A 25,950-nucleotide genomic window follows, 5' to 3' on the forward strand; every position below is an offset into this window, starting at 1 on the left:
ACATTCTCTTTCATATTCATTTCAATATAATTTTGCTTACCTTGACAAAGCTTTAATTACCTCTGGGACTGAATTTTTTGTTGATATGAATAAACCACCAGCATCTGTTAATATTAGTTAAGTACAACTTCTTAGAGTTTTAGTTACAATGAGAAAAATGAAAAACATCAAAACCGGTAATGGTATATTAATTACTCTGTTACAAGAAACAGTCTTCTGTTTGAAACTGATGCCATGTGCAATAAAAAATAATGACTTTTATTCAGATGATTTTGAAAAGTCAAAAAAAAAATTCTATGTTGAATGTCAAAAGCAAAACCAATACTTACAACACAAACGTATAATCATTAAAAATGTGGCTTCTATAATATCAATTATTATATAAATTTCGATATTGCAAATTGCTATTTGACTACCTAAGCTGTTTTTGCTCGGATCGCGGCACGTTTGGATGTTACAGCCTAAAACAACAAAAGATTTGTTATTGAGGAAAAATTTGAGGAAAATCAAATCAACATTTTTAATCCAAAAATGACATATGATATGACAAAAATAACAAAGTTTACCTGGAAACCAGATTTTATGCTAGCTACTGAACACCTGGACCCGCAGGTTTCACATTGCAAGAAAAACAATCTGGTGTCTTTTTGCAATATTGTATCAGGTGATCTGCAGGTATGACAAGTAACATATTCCTTAATATATCTGTAACAACAACGAATTGGCAATATAAATCTGACTGATCACTTTTTTTACATGTTACCTTCTTAATACATTTTCAATTTGCTTTTGTTGAAATCTACCCTTAATGATTAATTGGCTGTTGCCATCGACAGATCCACTAGTACCCAGTTCTGCCAGCAAGAAATCCAACAGATGTTTGGCTTGCCTGTGGAGCATTCTGCAGATTTCCGTGAAGTTAGCGAATGATGTTTTCTTAGCGCCAATCTTTACCACCTAAAAATTTAAATTATATATTTTCACAAATTTGTGGTCTATTAACGTTTTTACTTGGGGAGGTCTCATGACAAACTTTTGCTTTTTCCCTGATGCCATATCAGGATTTTTGTCCCTCATTATTTCGAAGGCTCTATTCAAAAGTTCTTCATATGTGTAATCACGATCTGATCCCGTCCAGGTAACTGAATTTTCATCCACTACGAAAAATTGGAAACTAGTTAGGCCAAATAGCAAAATAAAATGGCATAAAAATATATCTACTATAAATAAAATCTAAATATCACTTATATCACAGGCATAGATTTCTTACCCGTCTCTGATATTCTTTCAACAATATTGCAGCATGTTGAAAAAAGAGACATTACATATAATAATTTGTTTTAAATCAATGAAATTGTTGACTTGTAAACTTAATTTATTATTTATACAGGGGAATAAGTAACTAGCAATATTTAGAAAAGATACCCCGAGAAATTACCCTATTGCATGTGCCCTATTTACCATTTTCCTTATCATCCAATTTTTCTTCAGCCATCAGCTCATCAAAATCTTTTTTCTTCTTATTTTTCTTCTTTTTTGTTTTACTAAGATCGGTGAGCAAATCTATGTCAAAATTATCTTCACCAACATCCTCATCCTGAACGCCTCCTTTGTCTTTTACTTCACTTACGGCCACATCCAAATCATCGGTACTAAAGTGAAATACTTTCTTATCCACATATTTAAAAAAAGTATTGAAAAATTACCCAACTGGCTTCTTTCGGCCCTTCTTCTTCTTTTTTGTGAAATCAAGGTCTACGTCTACATTGTTGTCCACAACCTCCTCTTCCTTAAAAGGAACCTCTGCTTCATTGGTATTTAATTGTGGTTCTGAAACTTCTTCACTAGTACCTTCTGCAAAGGCTGCATCTATGTCATATTTGGTTTTTTTGATCTTTTTCTTCTTCTTTTTCAAAGAAGGATCAAAAATCTAGAAAATAAGGGAAGTGGTTAAATTGATAACAATCAATAGTGGCGGTAAACAAGAAAATGATTATGAATTAGCTTTCCAAAACCAAATCTCCCTTCATGCCCAGACAAATGACAATATGCTTTGTGCTTATGAATGGCAACAGATACTTTCTTCAAATTGAGATTTTTTTAGCATATAGCAAAATTATTTAACAATATCTGCTGTTATAATTTATTAGGGTTGGTACTAAGAAATTTACAATTAGCTTGGGAGACGTATGGAAACGCAGAGGGTGAAGTCTCATAAGTAAAGGAGCAATTGGATAATCAATGTGAAACACAGTTTCATATTTTTTTCATGGGCAAGATAAGACACTGAAAATAACAACTTAAAGTTTGTTTAAAATGTATATAAATCAACCATTCATGTTTTACACACAATATATAATTTATCACGTTTCACCTTCCAAATTTAACCTCAAAATAAAAATCATTTTTGGAGTATTACGTTTACTTACACCTTCATCTTCTGCCATTCTGAATACAATTACTTCTTGAACACTTCAACGCGTTTCGCACAAGAAATTATTTATTTAACTTATCTTACGATTAGTGACTGTGATATTGCATCAGCCACAAATGATTTTATTTACTCAAAATGACAATATTGACAGATATTTGACAGTGCTAGAGAAAACGAGGACCAATATCTGTAGGATAAATTATTTTAATTCTCTATTGTATATTTTTTTACTTGATTTGAGTAACCTTTTTAATGATATTACCATAAAATTTTAGATTTTCTAATTTGCGACCAAAAGTAAATTATTTTAGAGTTTTTGTTATTGTATTCCGTGGTCCATTATACTTTATGGTCCATATCACTGACCCAATTGAGGAAAGAAGAATGACAGAAATGTGCTGGATGAAAGTGTAACTTTTTTCTTCAGTTTGTAACTTTATTTTTTAATATTTTGTTTTATCATCCTAGAAGCCAATAATGAAATTGTTTCTATTTCTACATTAATATGCCCTCAACTATTTCTTTGTATATTATGAGTTCTAAGTTCACAATAGATATTGTAAATGTTTTGTGATTGTTTTTCTTTATAAAAGGTAAGAACTTTAAAGAACTGCATATTTTATATTTTGTAATCTGTGTTCCATAATTTCCTTTAAATTTGAAATTGATGTTTCTAATGTACCATGTAATGTATTGTTTATTCACAATAATATAGATACATTTAGTTTCCTATATTTTAATAAACGTCTTAAAAAATTGATATTCACTTTAAACCAACCTTGGGTAGCAGTAGGCAAGGAATATTTCGTGGATGTTAATGCTGAATTGTTGGTTTCATCGTTTAATTCATATTTAGAATTTAAAAAAAGCTCATCACAGACGACAATTTACGAATTTTCGTTTTTTTTCTTTATTTTTTTTCTGCTCATATTTTTGCTTTGTTGTTTGTTTTTTTTTTATTTATTAGAAATAACTGCTACTGTCTAACAGTCATTCCATTTTACATTATGCCATTAATATAAATTTATTTGAATAACAAAAAAGACATTAAATGTTTTTTAACCTTAAAAAAGTAATTTTCAATTTATAACCCCTATTAGATAGTGACTTATTGCAAAGTTATTAAGTAAATACAGGTATAAATCCGCTCCAGCTTAAAATTGTTTCTATCAAAATTTTCCTGCCATATTGGAATTGGGGGAAAACAATGCTGTAAAAATAATCTGATCATTGTAAATTTAATGAAATAATACTTATTTTGTTTAACGAATTGCGTCTGTCCAATCATTCAATGGGTTAAAAAATTCTATTCTAAGAATCCGGCTCAGTGCTTTTTCAAATACAAATCATTAACATTTCAGCTTCCATTATAATGTCTTGCTAATAATTGACAGTATATTATTTATTTATCTCTTATAGTTTCCGAGATCCCAAATGATTTTGAATTGGATTTTGAATTACCCTGTATACCTGTATCGCATTTATAGGAATTCAAAGTAAACAGTGTTTTCCATTATCTGCCTATATGCCATATGTTTGCATATGATTTAGAAATGTTATTCTGTTTTAACATTGAGTGGTGATGTGCAGCGAATGATAACTGCAATATTTTTTTAGTAAGCTAAACCATTTTCCATTTTCTATAAAGGCGTATATGCAAATATCTTTCGTTTTTTATGATTGTATCTTAAAATCAAATCATATTGATGTCATCTTAATCTTAATCTTAAGGATTAAAATTTCATCTGTATTCTGAGATTTAATTTATTTTTTTAAACGATTTAATTTCTTTGCTGGGAAATTTATTTAGTATTCCTTTTGCTTCATTTATTTTTTAATCACGTTAATTTACAATTTTTGGTGTGATTAAATTGCGTTTAACATATTTTCAAATTTATTACTTATATGAATGAAATGGATAGAGAGTATTTTTCTTTATTTTAGTAATTTTAGTAATATGTTCAACCTACTTAGTGGATTTAGATCACCTTCGGGCTCCGGCTACATATCTGAAATGGAACAAATTATCAGCCAACTTGAACGTGGCACGATAGTAACAAAATTTTCGTGGAGAAAGAAAACAGAACGGAAAACATTAGCCATACGGAGAGAAACGAGGCAGTTGATTTGGACGCGGACAGTATCTCTTAAACCCTTATCAGACGATACATTGAATTTAGCTGAGAGATGGGCGCAAGATTCACGTCTGGATATAAGAAAGCCTAGTTTCGAGGGAGCTGTGAATTTGTCAGAAATCAAAGAAGTTAGGTTAGGGAAAAATTCAAAAGACTTTGAGAAGTGGCCTGACGAAGCCAACAAGCTGGATAATAAGAAGTGCTTTGTGGTCTTCTATGGATCTGAATTTAAGCTAAGAATTTTGAGTATTGCAGCTCTGTCGGATGAAGAATGTAAATTGTGGATAAAGGGCTTGAAATATCTCGTTAAAGACACCATGAGCGCGCCATATTCATTGCAGGTTCAGAGTTGGTTGAGGAGAGAATTTTATGAAATGGAAGGATCCAGAGAAACGTTAGTATTTTACAAAATAAATTAAAACTGTCAAGGTTTTGCATTTTTGTTTAACATTTAGGGTAAATATGAAAGACATAAAGTCTTTCTTACCGAGAATTAATTATAAGCTTCCAACAAACAGACTTAGGGAAATTTTTAATGAAGTTGATACACGTAAACGAACTGAAATAGGATTTGATGATTTTACTATTTTGTATCAAAAACTTATATTTGATGATAAGGTGAGTGACTTATATTACTGGAATGTGCAGTGTCGTTTAATGCCTTATATTTTTTAGAATACTACTGAAGTTTTTGAGAGATTGCCAGAATATTCTTCCGATCATAAAACAGTAACACTCCAGGAATTTGAAAGTTTTTTGGTAAAGGAACAGGAAGATCCTTTAGGCAATGATCCCAGAAGTGTTTCTCAACTTATTTACAATTTCCTAGGGGATCCACTCCAAGAAGTCCAAGAACCAAGCTTTACCACATCAGAATTTTTAGACTTTTTATTTTCTAAGCAAAATGATTTATGGGATCCCACTAAGAATAATGTTTATCATGATATGTCCAGACCTTTGTCCCACTATTGGATTGCCTCTTCCCATAACACGTAAGCAAAAGGTTGCGCCCTTAATTATTTATTAAATTGTAATATTAATCTTGTTCAGATATTTAACAGGTGATCAGTTTTCCTCTGAATCGTCTGTAGAAGCTTATGTTCGTTGCCTTCGGATGGGGTGCCGCTGCATAGAGCTTGATTGTTGGGATGGTCCAGATTGTACACCTTACATTTTTCATGGACACACACTAACCACCAAAATTAAGTTTATTGACGTCCTTAGAACAATAAAAGAGCATGCTTTCGCTACTTCCGAGTACCCTGTGATATTGTCTATTGAGGATAACTGTTCATTGCCGCAGCAAAGGAAAATGGCATTAAATTTGCAGGTTATTATTTTACTTCCTCCATTAACATAATATATGTTAGCTGCATATAGAAAAGACTTTTATATGTGCTCCCTACTGCATGTTTAAGAAGCAAAAAATCAGATAAATTTATTTGTTGTTTGTTTACAAAGCCAAAAAAAAGAAACAAAAAAATCCCATATATAGGGAACATACAGAGGAATACTTGAACATTACTTTATGAAAATGTGACTAAAAGGAACATGGACTTTTCTTTATTCAAAATTCTTTTCATTATTCAAAATCGTTTAAACCCAGTGAGATCTATATGAGGTAAATTTAATTGGACATTATTTCTTTTTGATAAACTCTTTATTTTACGAACTGTAAGATGGGAAGAATTTATTGATAGGCCCAACCCAGGCCAGACAAAGTGTTAAAGTAAATAGTCAAAGTAAATATGTATTTACATTGTAAAAAAACACTAAAGTCTACACAAAACTGACAAATAGTAAATATGAGATTCCAAAGTATATTAAATGTCCATGTTATGATACGAATAAAGCGCTATCACTAATCTGCAATTAAAATTTACCCCCTTATATTGTAGGATGTCTTTGGGGATATGCTTCTCACTCATCCAGTCAGCAAAAACGAGAACGAACTCCCGTCGCCCCAAAGTTTGCGATTTAAAGTAATTTTAAAACACAAAAAGCTTCCAGAGGGTCAGGACGAAAGTTCATTTTTTGTTCATAATGACGTTTCTGACATAGATCTCCGGAATTCCGTAAAAAACGGGGTCATGTATATTGAAGACGCTGTGGACAAGGAATGGAGTCCTCATTTTTTTGTTTTAAGTCCCAATAAATTGTTTTATACCAATAGTTACAAACCAGATGGGGATGGTTCAGAAAGGTAAGTTAGTATATGTTACAATCTTAGCGAAAATTTTAATTACAATTTATGTGTTTTATATATGCGATTCCATTCTAATAGTTACTCTTACTTAAAATTTCCAAGATTTTAAAGGTAGACTATAGAATTTTGTATGCATATTATTCATCTATTTTACTGTAAAATAAAAGCCTGAAAGGATTTTACTGTATCTTCCAAGCATCAAGAAAGCGAAACAAATTTCAAATTTTCCGTTCCACGGTCCTGCGTTATAAAATCATATAAACTCTGCGCTATTTGATTCACTAGATGTTTCATAAATCTCAGGTAGATGGCGCTCGAGTGATATAAATTCTAATTCAAAAAATTAGTTAAATTTTAAAGGCAAAAGTTATCTCATACAGGGTATACAAGGTATTGTTAAAATAATAACATCTCAGGCTCAAGGGCATGGCAAAAAAAATATATTGACGGTTACAAAAAAATTGCTCTAAAAATTCAGTATAAATAGCAATAAGGTTGCGATACTGTAGCCTAATATAGTAATTTTTTATGTTAACTTTTAGATCTGAAGATGAAGATGATGTGCCCACATTTCAAAGGCCTAAAAGCAACATACCAAATGAAGAGTTACATTACAGTGAAAAGTGGTTTCACGGAAAACTTGAGAAAGGGAGAGAGGAGGCGGAACAACTGCTGAGAGACTATTCTCATTTAGGTAATATTTTGAAATTTTACCTCTAGGTTGCAGTCAAGATCTTTGTTTAGGTGATGGAACTTTTTTGGTGAGAGCGAGTGTTACATTTGTCGGCGAATACTGTCTGTCTTTTTGGCGTAATGGTCAAGTAAATCATTGTAGGATTCGTTCCAAACAAGACAAACAACAAACCAAGTATTACCTTATCGACGGAAAGTATTTTGACAGTTTATATAGTTTGATTACGCATTACAGGTAGATATATTTTTTTAAAAAATCGGTCTGGCTCCTGTAATTCAACTTAAAATTTTCAGATCTTCGCCCCTAGTCACTACAGACTTTTCGATAACTCTTCAGGAGCCTGTACCTCAGCCGAATCGCCATGAGAGCGAAGTGTGGTATCACAAATCGACAACCAAACAGAAGGCGGAGGAAGCTTTGAAAAAAATACGGACCGACGGCGCATTTTTGGTTAGACCCAGCGAGAACGACACAAATTGCTATACCATAAGTTTCAGGTATTGCAAAACAAGGTCCCCCACTTGCAATCATAGTCTATCTTTGAAATTTTCAGGGCGGACAAGAAAATCAAGCACTGCCGCATCAAACTTGAAGGTCGTTTGTATACAATAGGCAATGTCGAATTTGAAAGTTTAGTCGAATTAATTAACTACTATGAAACTCACCCGTTGTACAGGCGAGTTAAGTTGAGTCATCCTGTTAGTGAAGAAACAGTCAGAATGGTGACCGCGGTAAGAGTGATTTATAACTTTGGTTTGGTTTTATTGATTTTAATAATAAGATTGTGATTTTAACAAAAAATAAATGAATTCTTGAGTGAATAGTTTGCTGAGTACATATAAAGCTTGCAAACGGCTGAAAACAATCGGACAAATCGCGATATTAACAAGATTGGTCAGAAATTTGGCTCGCAAGTGAGCTTTTTAAAAATATCTCGAGAGGAGCATTGTTTTGAATGCGGTTTAAATTGTAGGCTTTGTTATGAGTGCAAATCTGAATAACTTTCAAAAATCGGTAGAAACTATTATACTATATACTAAATAAAATAGTATATAATTTCAGCATTTGTCTATTTTTACGTACATAAAATCTGATGATATTTGAAACTTGTCAGGTTTGTACATGACGTGTCAACCTTGAAACTAAAAATAACTGATAACCAGCTTTACCTTTCTAACATATGACATTATCGAACTACTTAACCCCTCCATACTCAACTATCTTAACCTAAGGTCAACAAATTGTATTTACTTGTTTATCGAATTTTACTAGTGTCTTTCAATATTCTGGGTTCAATCCAGATGGTAACGTCAACTGCTGTGTTATAAGCAGAAAATTGGACACAACTCGAATGCTGATAAGGATAGACCAGATTGTATAATAGGAATTGTGAAATTGATTCTGCCCAAAAAAAGGTTAAGAAAATTGTCAAAAAAAGAAAAGACTTGTGTTAATGAAGCCTGTGCAACAATTATTGACATTCCTTTATCTTGTTCTTAGTCCGAAGTAGGCCTAATTGAGCGGTTCACCAAAACTCATCAATAAAAAATTTATACCACTTTTCCTCTAAATGTCTCCATTATGCTGCACCTAACAAAAAAAAATAATATAATTTTTCACAAGCGTTTATTGAAGATAATAATAAGGTATAAAAGTTGTAATTGCACCATTCCAGCCCAATAAAATATTTTGTTTTGTAATATACAGTTGTAACAACTAAACTAAAATAATATGTATTATTAATTTCAGTCTTTTTCGAGGTAGATCATACAATTTCATTAAGTATTAATTATCGTATGTTAATAAAGGTAGCGCAGAACATATTTACCTATATAGCCCATTGCTTATGATTCATGAATATAATGAAAAAAATGTGAAATTAAAATTTACATACTAACGTTGTCTAGACTTTTCTCGCTAGGAGTATATCCTTGGTAATTATTGTACCCCGCCCCATACAAGCCATATCCGCCATTCGTATAGCCCAAGCTATATTTAGGTACCACCAGCGACTTGATTAGAGGAAAAGATGGTTGCGGCATAACATTTGCTGGTTGTAAGTCCTTTGGGTAATAAGCGAACCGGTTAAAATTCCAAAGTTTACTTTGCGGATTCAATTCATGATCTATATCGTCGTAATGGACCGGCACGACAAACTTCAATTGGTGCTGTAAAATAAATTTCTCAGTCGATTAGGTACTTGGGTACTTAAAAAAATTTTTTTCGTGTTATTTAATAGTTTATACCTCGAGCTGTACTTCATCGGTGCTGGTAATACTTTCGGATACTGGCGAAGTACTTGGCGTACTAGCGGCTGTTGTACTAGTCGGAGAACTGCTAGACGCTGAATTTATAATTGTCGAAGGAGTTCTTGGCTGCTCAGTAGTCGTTTCATCTTCGGAAGAACTTCCAAATAAATTTCCAAATGGTACCAGGTACCAACTTGATTTTGACGTAGTGGTACTGGTGGTGCTTCGTTCTGTCGCCGTTTCATGTGAAGGCTTATGCGCGACAAACGACGGAAATTCGTAGGGCGCCGGTTCCGGTTGGATTGGTGTCCCTGTTTCTTGGACTAAAAAATGGCAGTGTTTTTTAAAATGCCCATTGACAATAATATATTGCGTTGCTTACCTGGTACGTCAAATGCTGCCGTGGGCAACGCTTTGTGCCAGTGATACAAAATCCGTCCGTCTGTCAAAATAGTTTTTTGTAAAATAACAGGTTCCAATCTGGTGTATTTTATTTTGATTTTTGGTGGAGTGGCAGCCATACCGTCCGCTGTAGTGCTTATGGTGGGAGGAGTGGTCGGACTTGACCGTGTGACGGGTTGCAATTTTGGGGTCGAATGAACCTCCGGGTACGGTTTTTCCGTGCTTCTCTGGTATTTATAGTTGGCGAAGGCGTTGAAATCTGAAGCTTTAATTGTTATTAATAAATACCATAAGGTTGGTTAGAGACAGAGTAAGAAACATAGATGTCAGAGAGCAGTGCGGGATATAAGATATTATGAGATGGGGAAGACAACGTAAGAGGCAGTGGTACAATCATGTAAGAAAAAGATGCAGAGGCAGCTTCAGAATTAACAGATCGACAGATCTCCAAGAAGTAGAAGAAGAGAAGGAGACCATAAGTTTTCAGAATTGAAACTTGTGACACGCATGAATTTGTTAAGGCCCTTCTTCCCCTTTAACGTGTAACGTAGTTGATAACAGGTAATTTCAACTCACCGTGAACTCCGTTTTTCATACCTATGGGTTGTACAGTAACATAAAATCCATTCGTTTTCTGAATAAACGTTGGTTTGTTTCTAATGTAAACAGGTCTTAAGGTAGTCGACCCAATAATTCTTCCAGGCGCGGTCTCACTGTTATACGGAATTATGGAATCGCTTTCCTTTGTAGGTTCAAACAACTTCGAGAAATGCTGACATCTTTGCTTAAGCTCATCCAAAGTCATAACATTGTCTTTCGATTCCTCGTAATTTGGGAGACTTTTCGAATAGGCGTTTCTCGTTTGTTCTATTTTCTCTTCGACCGCTTTAATCTGATGGACAGTTTCCGTCTGATGCGTTGTCGTTTCTAGGGACTCGTATTGTAGACTCGAAGGTCGAAATTTTGGTCTGTATACGAAAGTAGTTTTGTTCTGCGGGGTAGGAATAGGATTCGACAGTATCTGCCGAAGAAGGATGCTTAGCACACCCTAAAAAATATCTGATTAAAATGCAATTAAAATTAGCAGTCGCTTCTAATGTCACGCAAAAATCTGCATTAGCTCGGAAAAAGGTTTTTTTTTTGTTTCCTTACGGACTTTTAGATTTTAAAGAATCCTTATTTAATCTGTTACGTTCACATTCGACCTTAAGCCGTATAATTGTATTCCCGTATTCTCAAAATCATATTTTGCTGTAAGTCAATAAAATCATTTAACGTAAATCGTTTTAGTTGAAGTACCAATTTCAAAACCATAAAAAAGTGGAAATTCCAAATTTATTTTTTAAATTTCAACTACATCTATCAATTGGTAACTTAGCCAGCCATTTTAGGTGATTGTTGAACCAAGTTTCGCCAATTCAATTAAGTGTCAATAATTTAAAGATAATAACATTATTTTAGAAAATTCATCACTAAGAAAATATGGTTTTTTCATTGCTGCTGCTTAAGTTCTCAATTTGGTTTGAATAGCAGTCTCTTTTATATCAGATTTGTTTTTTGCATTGCTTGACTCTCTGTACCTTTGATAAATAGCAAGTTATGTTCGTAGCGAGATTTGTTCACATGTGTAACAAAAAAAATGGAAAAATACAAAAAATATATACATACATATATACAGCATACGAGTAATCATGTAAAACTATTTAAAAAACAACAAAATGGATTTTTTTTCTTTTACTATTACATTTCATTGTTTCGAGGAGTTTGAAATTTAGTTATTTAATTTTAATACCGTTAGATTTAAATTTCCGTCTTAGAAAAAAATGTGTCCATAAAAGTTATATGAAACACGTTAAATTCCAAATTTTTGTTAACTTACCAGGCACAGCGCGACACTAACATACATAATTGTCAACTTTCAATGCCACATAATACGAATTTATGCAATTTCGAAAGAAAAAAAATCTATCGCGGCCCTTTAAACCCGTGAGCGCCTGACGCGAAAGGCATTCCACTCTATAGTGTCGACTATTGTATCGTACCTGCAGTCTGTATCTAAGGTGCATGCACCTTGCACAACGCGTTTCAAACAAAAATCACAGTCTGTAACTCCCTTCGTTGGGTTTTTTAACCCCGGGCCGTGAAGCGGCCCTATCGGAATAGACCGGCGCCTACAATAAAGAACGCTCGGCCGGAAAACGGCTCGGATGTTGAGCAGACCAAACTCGCAACTTGATGCGCAAAAGTTAATTGTAACTATAATTGTAGCTTCAAAAGAAAACATTTTTTCTACTCCCTTCTGTAAAATATAATAAATATAAGATGCGTGAGCGCTTCCGACTTATCCGAGCCACTTCGGACATTTATTGGGAACAATCGGGTGTTTTCGGGGATATTACCGCACGGCTTGAATTTTGACATTTGTTAATTCTGGCGGTCATGTCAGTGAATGTATGCCTGTTGTTTTGCTTAAATGCACCAAAAATTAACGGTCGTAGAAAAAGTATAGTATGCAACACGTTCGGTAAACTTTTTAAGTCTCTCGTTTATTAAACACTTGTGACTCAAATGCCATTTATCACACTTGTTGCATAATATACCATTTAATGATAATAATAAAACATCTGTATCTTTTGTCATTTCTTTGATAAAATTTAGGTGTAATATTTTTTGCTGTATTTCTTGTTTTCTATTCGAACAAGTTATTATAAGCTTCTATAATTGCAAGAAAAAATGTCCTTCATTTCGAAATTAAATGGGCCTTTGCGACAAGTGAGCTTGATCCTTTATCCTTTTGTCGGCAGCCTCCGCTCATTTCGTTCTGATGTATTCCGTTTGAGTACTTCCACTTAATTCTGTTTATTGTTATTGTTATATTTTGTTCTTGTTTGATTCTAGCTGTTATACTGCTGTCCTTCTCTCTACCTGCCTTTAATGAATGTAAAAGTTTTGTAAATTGGTAAACCGTAGATAAATACTTTTTATAAAACTTCTGGATTCCTCCTGCGTCGGTTTTTGTTGACTCGAACTAGCTAACATTTCGCCAATCATCCTGTTGGCTTCTTCAGAGCTTGACTGAAACTGGTTCGTATTTCACAAGGTAGATAAATAAATGAAATTAAATTAAAAAGATGAAGCCAAATTTAGAAGGCTGTTTGTTTACTGAATTTGGGAATAATTCAATTGTCCTCATACCATATCACAAAATTATAAGATTGAAGTCTCCACGCTATCTTTTCAAAAAAATCAGCTTTTGCACGGACGTTCACAATTTAAATTTAAGATTTAAAAGTCTACTCACCCTTCCACGTCACACCTCTGGAATTTTTTAATGATCCTTTACATATGACATGGCTAAAACATATATTGCATTGGATCAGTCTGTTAAATTGCTAAACAATACCTTTTCCACACACCTATCTACTGTAAACTATTTCCAAAGTGTAAGTCCCTCTATTTGCACAGATCGTACTAGGTATTTATTTTATTTTTTTATGTGTATTTTTCCTGCCTAGCGCTGCTACCTAGGTTTAAAAACGGAAGCTCAAAATATCTTATTTTGTTCATCTGAACCGTGTCCTTTTCATTGTATATTAATACGTGAATAAAATTATTATTATTATTATTATTATTATTATTATTATTATTATTATATAGATTTATATCTTTTATTAATTATTAGGGGAAATATTCTCTTTGGATTACATCAAACAGTGTAAAGTCCTCTGTTTTAATCTCCGTGTGACGACATACTATCAAGGAACATCAAATTAAGCTTGCACGAGGTTCTCATCAAACATTCATTAAACGGTGCCAATATTTGGGCGTACTGTTTACGCGAGATTCAAAAGTGAAATATTTTTTTAAGAGCTTGTTTTTAATTCAATGAATAATATAATAATATATTATTTTTATGTACCGTTTAAATTGTCCTTTTGAGTGCCTTTATATTGTTATCTGTAACATTTACACCTGTAATATTTTAGAGGTTGGACCGCATTAATTTTTATTTTAAATTTTAAACTACATGCTTAAGCAATAGAGCACAAAACGGAAAGAAGCTAGTACCATTTTCCAAATTGTTTTTGCCCTTTATTTTTGTTTACACATTTTATTCTCTGCGAATCAGAAAAATTTTTTTCTTGATGGTTTTTTTTGGGAATAGGTATTTCCGGTCTCGTATGATCATTAGTGGGCCTCGTGTTGATAGTATGTACTATGCTCCCCGCACCGTTGCCCACCTTCAGCATTAGACGAACCTTTTACCTTTGGAAACCAATTTAAAACGACCCATAAGCAGCGACGATGACTTCTATTTACAAATACAGTAGCGCACTGCCATTTGTTCTCTTTGTTTTCAAATATTTGTGGAATACTTTTATACTCGCTTAAAGTAAAGTATTAATAAAATGTTCTCTTTGTTTTCAAATATTTGTGGAATAGTTTTATACTCGCTTAAAGTAAAGTATTAATGAAATGTTAATTTGGTGGTCTTTAATGGCTATAAAAATAATTTTATCTTGTCCATCGGAGAGTTATAGTTATTACTAAATGTGGTTTCAAATTTGCCTCCACCACTGGGCTCCCCGGACTCTTAATTCCTCAGTTAAATAATTCCTAAACAGAACTATTGTAACAGGTTTCTCACACATGCTATACAAATTTATGTACCTATTAGCTTTTTTTATATTAAAGGCGATTAGGTTGCTCATGACATTAGAAGTTAGGCTTTTATTGATACGGCTACATTCTACTTAAGCATCTAATGGTTCAAGTTCTTTAAACTTAAAGGAATTTGTGGGGAATACCTAACATTTTCTGATTTATGTACATGGGTTTTAGGGTCCATGCGTTACCTAAATACACATTTTACAATTCGCTTTTGTCGATAACATCTTAAGATCCATCCACAACTTACACGCGTTGGTGCCTTTTCCGAAAATTTATTCTTAGCCGTATGAATTTATTATTTATTATTATATACAGGGTGTTTAGAGCTTCGTTTATAAAATGAAACGAAAATACAGGCTATTGCAATATATGGTTATTGGGCGGAGATCTGGATGATTTTTAGGATCGATAGGTGCCATGCAATCTAAGATTTGATTTTGAAGACATAAATATAACAGATAAAAATCGTCGGAACAGTGAAAATGGTAAAAAATGTGATTGGGTCCCACCGAGAAGTCTACTAATGACCTAGACATGCTATAGATTGAATATCTGACGTAAGAGTATACATTTCTCAATTTAATAAGTACCAATTGTATTAAATATGTTTAAAGAATTTTGAATTATTACACACTATGCTATAAAAATTATTTATTTATCATTGGGACAAGCGTATTCTAGCGATAAACACCCACTAATAATCTTATAACACTCTAATTAACGAATCTAATTTGCAATGACATAGCAGCAAAAAAAAAAAGAAACACAATTATTAATTATAATTACTTAGAGAACATTAAACAATATATGTATTTAATTGTTGAACAATACGGCCATAAGATAAGCCCCAAGACATCTTTAGAATGGGGATTTGCAAATTTTATAATACGAAATAAAAATGAGTAAAAACCATAATTTAAGCTATAAAACGGTAATACTAAATAGATTAAAAGATTTAGTATTGCAAGGTGAAGTAAATAGATAATCTGTTCGAATAGTTGTATACTTTTAAATTTTACATTTAAAAAATTGAAAAGTGGATAAAGATCATTTAGAACTTGTTTATAGTTTATCTGTGGTCTTTTTTGCATTCTAGTTTTACTAGTTTACTAGTTTTTACTAATCTATATGGCACAAAAAACAAACAAAAGCTACCAATCTTTGTAAATCAGAACTACTACGAATTGCAGATGGAAACTGTTACATTTTTCTAGTTATTATTATGAGGAGGTGGGAATTTGCTTTTTTTTGTTGAAAGGAACAAGAAGATGGAACCAATTACAACCACACCACTCCATCCTACATGGACCCTTCAGCTTTTACGCCAAAAATAACCGTCAAGGCCCTCTACGACTACCGCGCCCAGCAACCTGACGAGCTGTCGTTCTGCAAGCACGCAATCATCACAAACGTCACTAAACCACCGAACAGCGTCGGATGGTGGAGGGGCGATTATGGTGGTGCGAAACAGCAGTACTTTCCCGCAGTTTACGTTAAGGAAATCGACATAGTCGAGCCAAGTCAAGAGATCACAGATGACGGGGCAAGTACCTTTAGATTGATTATTATGTGTACCCGTTACGTCATTATTTTCTAAGTATAACAGTAACTCCAATAATCATAGCCACTGCTCCTCTGCTTGATTTGTATCTATTGCGTTATCTTACATAAGCTGTGTAGTTATAAGTGATGTTTCTGCTTTATTCTTTAGAAGCTTTGCGTTTTGGTTGCCCTACATGTCGTGATGTAGAATTTTCCTTGTCCAAATTAGCATATTTCAGTTCCCTAATAAGGGAACTTCTTACAGGAGCATTGATGTGATTTTAAAGACTTCACAGATATGTGCTTTCCATTGGGCACGCGTAAAGCCTATCCATAGAACGGAATTCCAAAAATAATTTAATATCAGATGTAGTTGATACATAATAAACGTTTATTTCCTTTAGATTTAGTTATATCGGACAAAAATTTTCTATATCAGTGGGATGTAAATAACAAGGAAAATATAAAAAAACGATTTATTAAATTTATCAATCAGAACATGTAAAAAATAATCACTTTTCTGATGACGAGGTTCAGTAGTCTTGTTCGCCATCACTATGTATTTAGAATCAATCGCCTTGAGAATTGAAATCATTATTGTAATATCCGATTTGTTCATTTTAATTTGTACTTTGCTTCCAATAACTGTTATTGATTTGTCAAAGCCATGCCGGCAAATTGCACATCGACGTTGACATTTTCGATTGTGAAGCTGTTAGATTTAAACAAATCTAGATCGTTTTACAGGCGACATTTCCGATCTCGGTGTCAATGTCGAGCGGGGCATAAACTGATGCCCGTCGCCACCCTCTGTGGCGTCTCGGCTCACGCGCGCGAATAGACCCGAAGATTTCCCGACGCATCCGAAATCGATAGATCGCGCCAATATTTAAATATTCGAACGTAATCTAACAAAGCTGTAAGCGTGACCTAAGCACTCGATGATCTGATATGAATGGGCAAGGAACGAAATCTGAAATAAGACTGGTATTAAAGTCAATAAATTAGAAATTTTACGATTTATATTGCGCATGGGGAGATGGCCGTTTTGTCCAAATCGTATCGGGGTGTTCGGGGTTTGTTAGGGGCAGCGCGGGAGAGAGACCGGCAAAGCGTTTCCGTGAAGAAAGAATTTTCCTTGATAGCGAATAATTATGATTTGTTTACATTACGATGTTTTTAAAATACATCTGTTGATATTTACAGTGACTCAGCTTAAAAGATTCAGTGGAATTTTAATTAATCAAAGAGGCAAACCTGGTTTCAGTTTCAGCCAAGCTTAAAGATGCCTATTTTAGAAGGTGAAATTGTAAAGTAAAAATCCCTGAGGTGTTAATGAACACCTTCATGTTTAATAGAAGTTGTAAGTTTTTTAGTTTAAACAATTACGTAAATTAACCAAAGTAAAATAATTTAACCGCATTTTATAAATTGATTTGCTATCTGAGCCGTGTTTACACTTGCATTTTATCCTCTATCTTCATTTGGATAAATGTTTCGGCCGCTTTCGGGTGTTCGTCGCCAGTCCCTCGGGTGATTTGGACAAATGAACATTATAGCATTTGTGGTTTTCCCGCGCATGAGGACCCCGAAGATCTTCCGCGAAAACCCGAATGACAACGCATTCGCCAACCCGAACAAACCCGAAGATTCTAAATTTTCCCGCGCCAACCCAAATACACCCGAACATAGCCGAAGATTCAAAATTTTCCCGCGCCAACCCGAACATACCCGAAGTTTCAAAATTTTCCCACCCTAACCCGATCATACCCGCTAAAAGGGGCTTAGAACCGGCACTGCTATACTACTGTCTTATTGTTAAAGTGTCATTGAGTGTAAAGTCTGTTCATAGATATAAGAAAGTGCCTAACTAGTGTAAAGTCTGTTCATAGATATAAGAAAGTGACTAACTGATACGAATTAAGGAAAGACCCGGGCAAGCTATAAGAATGAAATATGGCCGAACAGGTCCGTACTTCGCTTAGAATTTAATTATTTGGGGTTTTGTTAGGAAAGGTACTAAACAATATTTATTTATTTATGTATGTATTTATGTTTAAATCTAATATACAATTACAAATTATTTTTAATTACCTACTTAAATTACTTAAAATTATTCACATAATATATCAGTACCACTATCGCTATCATCGCCTGTTCTAATTATTATTTGTCCTATATTATTTGCAATATGGATATACGATTGTTCTGCTTTTTCTATATGTTTATCAGAATTTGCTCAACTTTGTGGAGGGATGTTAAAAACTTCGGTTTCTATAAGTTCGAAGACATTGGAGTTAACACGGGTAAAAACATTGTTACGACGAATGGCAGATTTCAGTTGGTGCCAAACATGTTCAATGGGATTAAATATACAGTGGTAAGGTGGAAGCCTTAAAACTGTATACCCTAGATTTTTTGCATGTGTTGAATTCACTTCCATAAGTTAGTTAACTCACAAGCTTCATACAAATGCCTCGGATGATAGGACTGGATTATCTGCTGAACGACCCCGGCAAGTTAAAGGTAAACGAGTAGGTATAATTGATAAGCTAATATTAGGAACTTGGAATATGAGAGGCTTAGGAAATAAAGAACAAGAACTAAACAGAGTACTTAAAGAACGCAAAGCAAACATAATAGTCATAACTGAAACAAAAAAGAAATTAAAAGGAACTAAAGAAATAGACGATTACACAATGATTTACAGTGGAGTGGAACAAAATAAACGAGCCTGCTGTGGAGTCGGTATATTAATCGACCATAAATGGAAAACAAAAATCACTAGCTATACTTTTATAAATGAAAGAATCGTATCAGTGAGACTAAAATACGAAAGAGGCCATCTGACTATTATTGGTGTTTATGCTCCAGAAGAAGGGAAAAAAGAAGATACTGAATACTTTTACGAAACTTTACAAAGCCTAGTGAACAGATGTAATAAGAACGACGCTATCATTATAGCAGGAGACCTAAATGCAAGGGTAGGCAATATACCTATCACAGGAATTTTGGGTCCCTTCGGAGAGCCATGTCTAAATACAAATGGACAAGAACTGATACAGTTTGCTTCTTACAATCAGTTACGTATTACAAACTCATTTTTCAGACATAAGGAAATCCATAAATACACCTGGAGTGCTAGAGGCCAAAAATCGATAATCGACTATATCATTGTAAATGATAAAATTACCTCACTGATAGAAGATGTTAGGGTATACCGAGGCAGCGATGTCCATTCAGACCACTACTTGCTAATATCCACAATTAATATGCCTGCAAAATGGAAAAACACAAGTAAGAAACCCACAAACGAACTGGTATTCAAAGTATATCTGTTGAACGAGAACAGTGTTAGAGACCTTTATATAAGACGCCTGAACCAATATTTATCACAAACACTTAAAAGCGATAACTCCGACAAAGAATGGGAAAACATAAAGAGATGCATAGAAAGAGCAGCTTTTGAAAGTCTAGGAAAGAAGAAGAAGTTCAGAAATAAACATGGGCTAAGAATATGGAACAAAGAAATCGAAGAAGCCATTAAGAAAAAGAAAGTTTCATATTTGAAATATCTACAAACAAAAACAGATGAGAGTAAAGGGCAATATAACCTAGCTCGTAACACTGTCAACAGATTAAGGAAACAAATACAACAACAGTCTTGGGATAAATTCATCAGCAACGTGGAAAACGATATGCATGGACAACAAGCATTTGCTTATAAGGTAATTAGACAACTCAATAAAACTACAAAAGATCAGGCAAGCTTAAATATAATTGACGAACAAGAATGGACTAAACATTACGAATCTCTATGGTACAACCCAGATGCAGTAACATCAGAAGAAACAGAAAACGACGATATTTATGTGGGCGATAGAATAGACATCGACGAACTTCATGAGGTAATGAAAAAGATGAAAAATAGAAAGGCGGCGGGTCCAGACAACATCAACATGGAACTCTTGAAATATGGAGGACCGATATTAAATCTAAGATTATTGCACCTGTTTAATGAATGCTGGCGAGAGTGCCAAATACCTAAAGAATGGCAAGACACCCAAGTCATATCAATATTCAAAAAAGGGAAGAGAAACGATTGCAACAACTACCGAGGTATAAGTCTCATGAACTCTATATATAAAATATACTCTAAAATTATCAACAACAGAATAAAAGCAATCTCAGACGCCATTCTATTAGAAGATCAAAATGGGTTTAGGAAAGGAAGATCTTGCACTGACAATGTCTTTACTGTGAGACAAATCATAGAAAAACACCGCGAATACAATATTCAAACACACATCGCCTTCATAGATTTTGAAAAGGCATTTGACAGGGTGGACAGGAATCTCCTGTGGAAAATTATGCGCCTCCGAGGATACCCCATACATCTGGTGCGAACAATAAAAACCTTGTACGAAAACACCCAAATAACTCTAAAATTAAACAGTGGCGAATCCAAACCCATAAAGACAAACCAAGGCTTAAAACAAGGATGCAGTCTGTCACCTTCTCTTTTTAATATCTACATTGACCATATCTTGAGAGAATGGAAAAGACAAACAAAGAAGGGAATTAAGATCGACCAGAACGACTATATGAATTCCCTTCTATTCGCAGACGACCTCATACTGATACAAAACAATGAAAATGATCTCCAAAGCTCTATACATAAACTGAATCTACTGTGTAAGGAATACAATATGACAATTTCGAAGGAAAAGACGAAAGTTATGGCCTTTGAAGGTATGTACTCTGTAAGAACAAAGATTGTTCTAGACAATCAACCATTGGAACAGGTGTCTCAGTTCCAGTACCTTGGTTGCGAAGTAGGATATGACAGAGATAATGATATCTCTCAAAAACTACGTAAATTTGAATATATATGTGGAACAATCCAAAGAACATTAAAGAATAAAACAAGGAAAGACACCAGAATAAAATTCTACAAAACTATGGCAACTCCAGTACTCCTATACGGTTGCGAAAGCTGGGTACCAACAAAAGCAGAATATAGCAGAATACAAGCGGCCGAAATGAAATTTTTAAGAGGGGTGAAAGGTTGCACACGACTAGATAGATTTAGAAATGAAGATATCAGAAACGAATTACAAATATTTGCAATGACAGATAAAATAAAAGAATATAGACGCAACTGGAAACAACATGTAGATAGAATGCCTGATGACAGAATCCCGAAAATAATAACAAACTACCAGCCAATAGGCAGAAGAAGTGTAGGTCGACCCCGCCGACGCTGGAGGGATGTATGAAGCCGGAACAGACTATAAGTCTAAACCGTGAAGAGTAGAAGAAGAAGAAGAAGTTAGTTCTGCCATATTTAACACCGGTTTCGCCTTTTTCAAGCCTCGTAATTAAGATATCTAATGTAGGCACGCTTTGTTCCTCGTATAACTGGTAAATTTTACGCCGTATTATATCTTGAGAGTCAAATAAAAATTTTAATTATTATTATTTCATCTACACTCGAGAAAATGTCAGCATCGCTTCTTTTTTTGTTCACTGGGATTATTCACAATTTTCCATACAGTTTATGTTGGAATTTTCGTCAATGTGGCCGTTTCTTCTTCTTCTTTGTTGCTGGCACCACGTTCAATGAGAGTCAAATAAACATTGTTTATAACTTCCTTAGTCTCAGTAGAATAGAGTTTTCTACATTTGGGCGGGAGTATCTCCTGAGATACACTAGACTCGCACATATTTTGCATAATTCGCACACGATTCAACACACGCTGTATTACACACGAAATAAGAATGATTACTAATAAACTTAAATTAAGTAGTATACCAAACCAAGAAATATTAAACACAGGTAGGTATAACATTGTTTTCCATTACGGACCACAATTTTACCTGAATTTAAATTCCGAAACTTTAGGTAATAATCTTGTTAAATTGTATGTTAGTGACCACCCTTAGATAATCCCATTCAAAAGCAATTGGTCACTTTCTTATATATATGAACAGACCATACCTGGGAATTGTATCTAACCGATATGCTTTGACTGCTTTGTTTTCGCCATGTTTGGAAATTGCGATAATTAGACTTAGATTTTTGTTTTTTTCAGTCAAATGAATCGATGATGCAAGGTTATCTAGACATGCACGGTGCTGTAGTTGACTTGCTGCATATTCCAGAAAGACCGGGGCTCGAATGGGCCCTGAAAATAGTAACGTCGACAGCCGTAACGGCTTTCGAAGTTTCACTACAGTCTCGAGATTTGGTACAGTTTTGGGAAGCTACATGTGGCATTACTGCATTCTAATCGTTTTTTTCTTCGTTAGGCTTTAGAATGGTTGACCGCTATTAGGGAAGTGACGCAAAGAGCCAGTCAGATCGAAACCCAACATCGGGAGATGGAACGAGCGTACCGAATTGCAAAGGAACTGTCCAACATTATAATCTATTGCAGGTCGATTTCGTTTAATTTGGAAAGGGCGAGACAGGGGTTCGTTTTTTACGAAATGTCCTCCTTCCCGGAAACGAAAGCCGAAAAACTTATATGTCAACAAGAGAGGAGTTTCTTCCTAAAATACCATCAGGTCCAGTTTACGCGTATCTACCCGAACGGTTTACGAATCGACTCGTCCAATTACAATCCGATCAACGTGTGGAATTGCGGTTCCCAAATGGTCGCCCTTAATTATCAAACGGGCGATAAACCCATGCAGTTGAATCAGGCCAAGTTCCGGGATAACGGCGCGTGCGGTTATCTCCTGAAACCGGAGTTTATGTTCGCCAAAGAGTTCGATCCGTTCGAAAGGCACACGTTAAACGGCGTACAACCGTTGGCGGTTCGTATTAGGATAATCGCCGGCAGACATTTGAGCAGATCTAAAAAAGGTATAGCCAGTCCGTACGTAGAAATCGAACTGTTGGGCGCGCCGTTCGATTCCGGAGTGAAACACACTACCAAAAAAATTTTGGACAACGGATTCAATCCGAAATGGGTCGACGAATACTGCGAATTCACGGTGGCCAATCCGCATTTCGCCCTCCTCCGATTCGTAGTGCAAGACGAAGATGTTTTCGGAGAGCCGAATTTTATCGGCCAAGCTACCTACCCTGTAAGTAACAATTTTTTAAAATATAACAATGTACGAGGTTAGCGCCAAAATTTCCCGGCCTGACATAGATGCAGCTCCAGTATGTATCACGATAAAACTTTGTCTTCTTTTAAATATATATCTTAGTAGGCGGCGAAAAAAAAATTGTCGTAAGTAACGTAAATTGAGTATAGAGCAATCATAAAGTTTTTGACAAAAGAAGGGTTAGCACCTAAAATTATTACTGGATGGTGTGTACGGCCAAACTTCTCCTTCGTATTCTGTAGTGAAAGAATGGGCAAAACGTTTTCGAATGGGGTAGGAGTCCCTTGAAGATGATTAAAGACCAGTGGAGGTCATAACGGAAGATATTGTTGCGATTGTGGAAGAGGTGGTGTTGAGTCATCGATGTTTAAAGGTCAAGGAAATCTCAGAAATTACTATGCTTTCTGATACAAGTGTTCGTCGAATTTAGGTATGCATAACGTAAAGTGGAAGATGGGTTCCTAAAAACCTTTCGGCTATCCAAAAACAACGCCGCATCGAGTGTGCGCGGTCTTTTTTGGAACTCTGTGGCTTGGTACCGAAACCTGTGATAGAAACTATTGTCACGGGAGATGAAACTATGGTTCTCTATTATGACTCTCTATCGAAAAAAGAATCAATGGAGTTGCTTCGCAAGGGTGAAGCACCTCCAAGAAAATTCAGAGTCTGCCAGTCAACAAAAATGGTGATGGCCCCGATCTTTTGGGATTGTGAAGGAATTCTTTTGATGTAATAAGTGTATTGAAGTTAAGGGGGATTATATTGAAAAATAATAAAAAATTGTTACTCTACTTTGTTTCTTTCATATTCAGGCCGGGAAATTTTGGCGCTGCCCTCGTATATTTGGTTGATGGTATGGTATTTAAATTTAAATTATCCATAAAATCAGCAATTAGGATCTTTTAAAATAATATATACAGGATGTTGAAAGGCAAAAATACTCGTTATAACTGTTGTAGCCTAGTATTCTAAAAACCACCACCACCACCGGTTGTTTTTTGTTTTGACAGTAGTAAAAAAATCGATTGAAGCATGAAGTACAGTTCGCGTGTTAGTATATTGTAGCACTGGGTGTTTATTTGGTATTTTGACATTTTGAAAATTGTTATTAAGACTATAAGCGATTAGATGACCAACGGCAGCTGTTTTTGCTGAAATAAGTTAATAACATCCAAATAAAATTAAAGCATCATGGTCCCTTGTTTTCATAAATTACCTCCAATGGCAATCGCGTGCTATTGACCAAAAAATTAGTTCCGATTTGAACACTGAACACTATGCAAGATAAAACATTGGGCATTACAAAATGTTCTCACTTTTAACAAAATCTCTATAACATGATTTTCAGAAAAGGAAAGCCTACAGTTCAGAAACAGTGCGGTGCCTGTGAAGAGCTCCTTATTTAAGACGAAATTTATTTGTTGTGTCATTGTTTGTCACTACCATGTGACACTAAAAATTACAGTTATGTTCATTAATTTGGAAACCCTTACATAACAATCATAATATGACTTTATGGTAAATACATGACAAGAAGATGTAAAAAAAGGCGAAGTTGAAGTTTTACTTCCTCCATTAACTACAATTACTTAATTATTTGATATTATAGGACAAAATTATTCAGTGACAATTAAGCCCGTGGAATATACAAGCTAAAAAGCAAAACAATACAAAAAAAGTAAAAAGAAAGACATGAAGCTCATATCAAATATGTACTTATTATTATTTACATCAATTTATTAATATATTTTTAAAAAAAAGGTAGGCCGGTATGTACTCAGAGCAATTCATATGTAGCGATTTCAGTTAACTACCCAGCCATATACGACAAATCTTTTTGAATGTTGTAGGAGGTAAAATTTTAAGACATTTTGTTTGCCTTTTACTGCTATTATTCTGTTTAAAACCAAAACAAAATATACAACCGACAGTCAACGTAGCTTTTAGACGAAAACAATGGCAATAACTCACTCATTTGACTTTCTTTTGTAATTTTTTGTGAAACTACGCGTAAGTCGTTTATAGTGGTACAAGTATTACTGAACTATATTTTATAATACGTAAATTTAATTTTCAGATTACCTGTATCAGAAAAGGATACCGTAGCGTTTGGTTGAAGAATGCATTCAGCGAAGATCTCGAATTAGCCTCTCTATTAATTCATGTCTCGCTAAAAAGTCCTGTATCTCGTATTTAATTTTGAAATAATTTTTAACTAGGAAATGACTTGAATAACTGGCAAATTTCTTGTCCAGCTGTCCTGGTATTCAACCAGGTGGTCGCTATCAACCTGTTGCAAATGTCATTGTATTATTTATTTGATGAATATAGCACGAAGAAGACATATTTTTATACATGATTATATAATGAAAGAAGACTAAACAAATATCTATTTTGTGCAATTTTATTATTTTCAAAGATAGTTTCTACACAGTCTTAGTTTTTATAATGAGCAGCGTCGTATGACGATAATTAAAAACGTTAAGAGCAAAGCTTTT

At 34.3% G+C, this 25,950-nt stretch overlaps 3 protein-coding genes across 6 annotated transcripts; 1 reads left to right on the forward strand and 2 right to left on the reverse strand.

Annotated features, from left to right (window-relative positions):
• Positions 1-171: 171 nt before the first annotated feature.
• Positions 172-2,568, reverse strand: LOC132697987 (eukaryotic translation initiation factor 2 subunit 2). Of its 2 annotated transcripts, XM_060663800.1 has the most exons (8): positions 2,430-2,568; positions 1,707-1,930; positions 1,461-1,652; positions 1,271-1,302; positions 1,012-1,157; positions 764-957; positions 567-705; positions 172-461 (listed from the first exon to the last, which is right to left on the reverse strand). In XM_060663800.1, exons 1-8 carry the CDS (start codon positions 2,445-2,447, stop codon positions 417-419), a joined length of 990 nt encoding a protein of 329 aa, XP_060519783.1. In that variant the 5' UTR covers positions 2,448-2,568; the 3' UTR covers positions 172-416. The 2 variants fall into 2 exon arrangements, with proteins under 2 accessions (XP_060519783.1, XP_060519784.1); XM_060663801.1 differs by lacking the exon at positions 1,271-1,302 and having other exon boundaries at positions 1,462-1,652.
• Positions 2,569-2,814: 246 nt separating this feature from the next.
• Positions 2,815-25,668, forward strand: LOC132697763 (1-phosphatidylinositol 4,5-bisphosphate phosphodiesterase gamma-1). 2 transcript variants are annotated; one of them, XM_060663377.1, is made up of 14 exons: positions 2,815-3,027; positions 4,379-4,963; positions 5,025-5,187; positions 5,245-5,561; positions 5,620-5,899; positions 6,468-6,772; positions 7,318-7,469; positions 7,520-7,703; positions 7,763-7,966; positions 8,023-8,200; positions 16,050-16,334; positions 22,429-22,584; positions 22,646-23,428; positions 25,530-25,668. In XM_060663377.1, the coding sequence occupies exons 2-14, from the start codon at positions 4,392-4,394 to the stop codon at positions 25,647-25,649; spliced, it is 3,699 nt and encodes a 1,232-aa protein (XP_060519360.1). In that variant the 5' UTR covers positions 2,815-3,027; positions 4,379-4,391; the 3' UTR covers positions 25,650-25,668. The 2 variants fall into 2 exon arrangements, with proteins under 2 accessions (XP_060519360.1, XP_060519361.1); XM_060663378.1 differs by having other exon boundaries at positions 4,409-4,963.
• On the reverse strand, positions 8,220-12,382 carry LOC132697764 (mucin-2-like). 2 transcript variants are annotated; one of them, XM_060663380.1, is made up of 5 exons: positions 12,000-12,382; positions 10,697-11,168; positions 10,101-10,379; positions 9,716-10,041; positions 8,220-9,637 (listed from the first exon to the last, which is right to left on the reverse strand). In XM_060663380.1, exons 1-5 carry the CDS (start codon positions 12,024-12,026, stop codon positions 9,356-9,358), a joined length of 1,386 nt encoding a protein of 461 aa, XP_060519363.1. In that variant the 5' UTR covers positions 12,027-12,382; the 3' UTR covers positions 8,220-9,355. The 2 variants fall into 2 exon arrangements, with proteins under 2 accessions (XP_060519363.1, XP_060519362.1); XM_060663379.1 differs by having other exon boundaries at positions 10,101-10,385; positions 12,000-12,381.
• Positions 25,669-25,950: the final 282 nt, after the last annotated feature.

This window comes from Cylas formicarius, unplaced genomic scaffold, assembly GCF_029955315.1.
Source record: "Cylas formicarius isolate icCylForm1 unplaced genomic scaffold, icCylForm1.1 PGA_scaffold_2__14_contigs__length_35257938, whole genome shotgun sequence".
Lineage (NCBI taxonomy): Eukaryota > Metazoa > Arthropoda > Insecta > Coleoptera > Brentidae > Cylas > Cylas formicarius.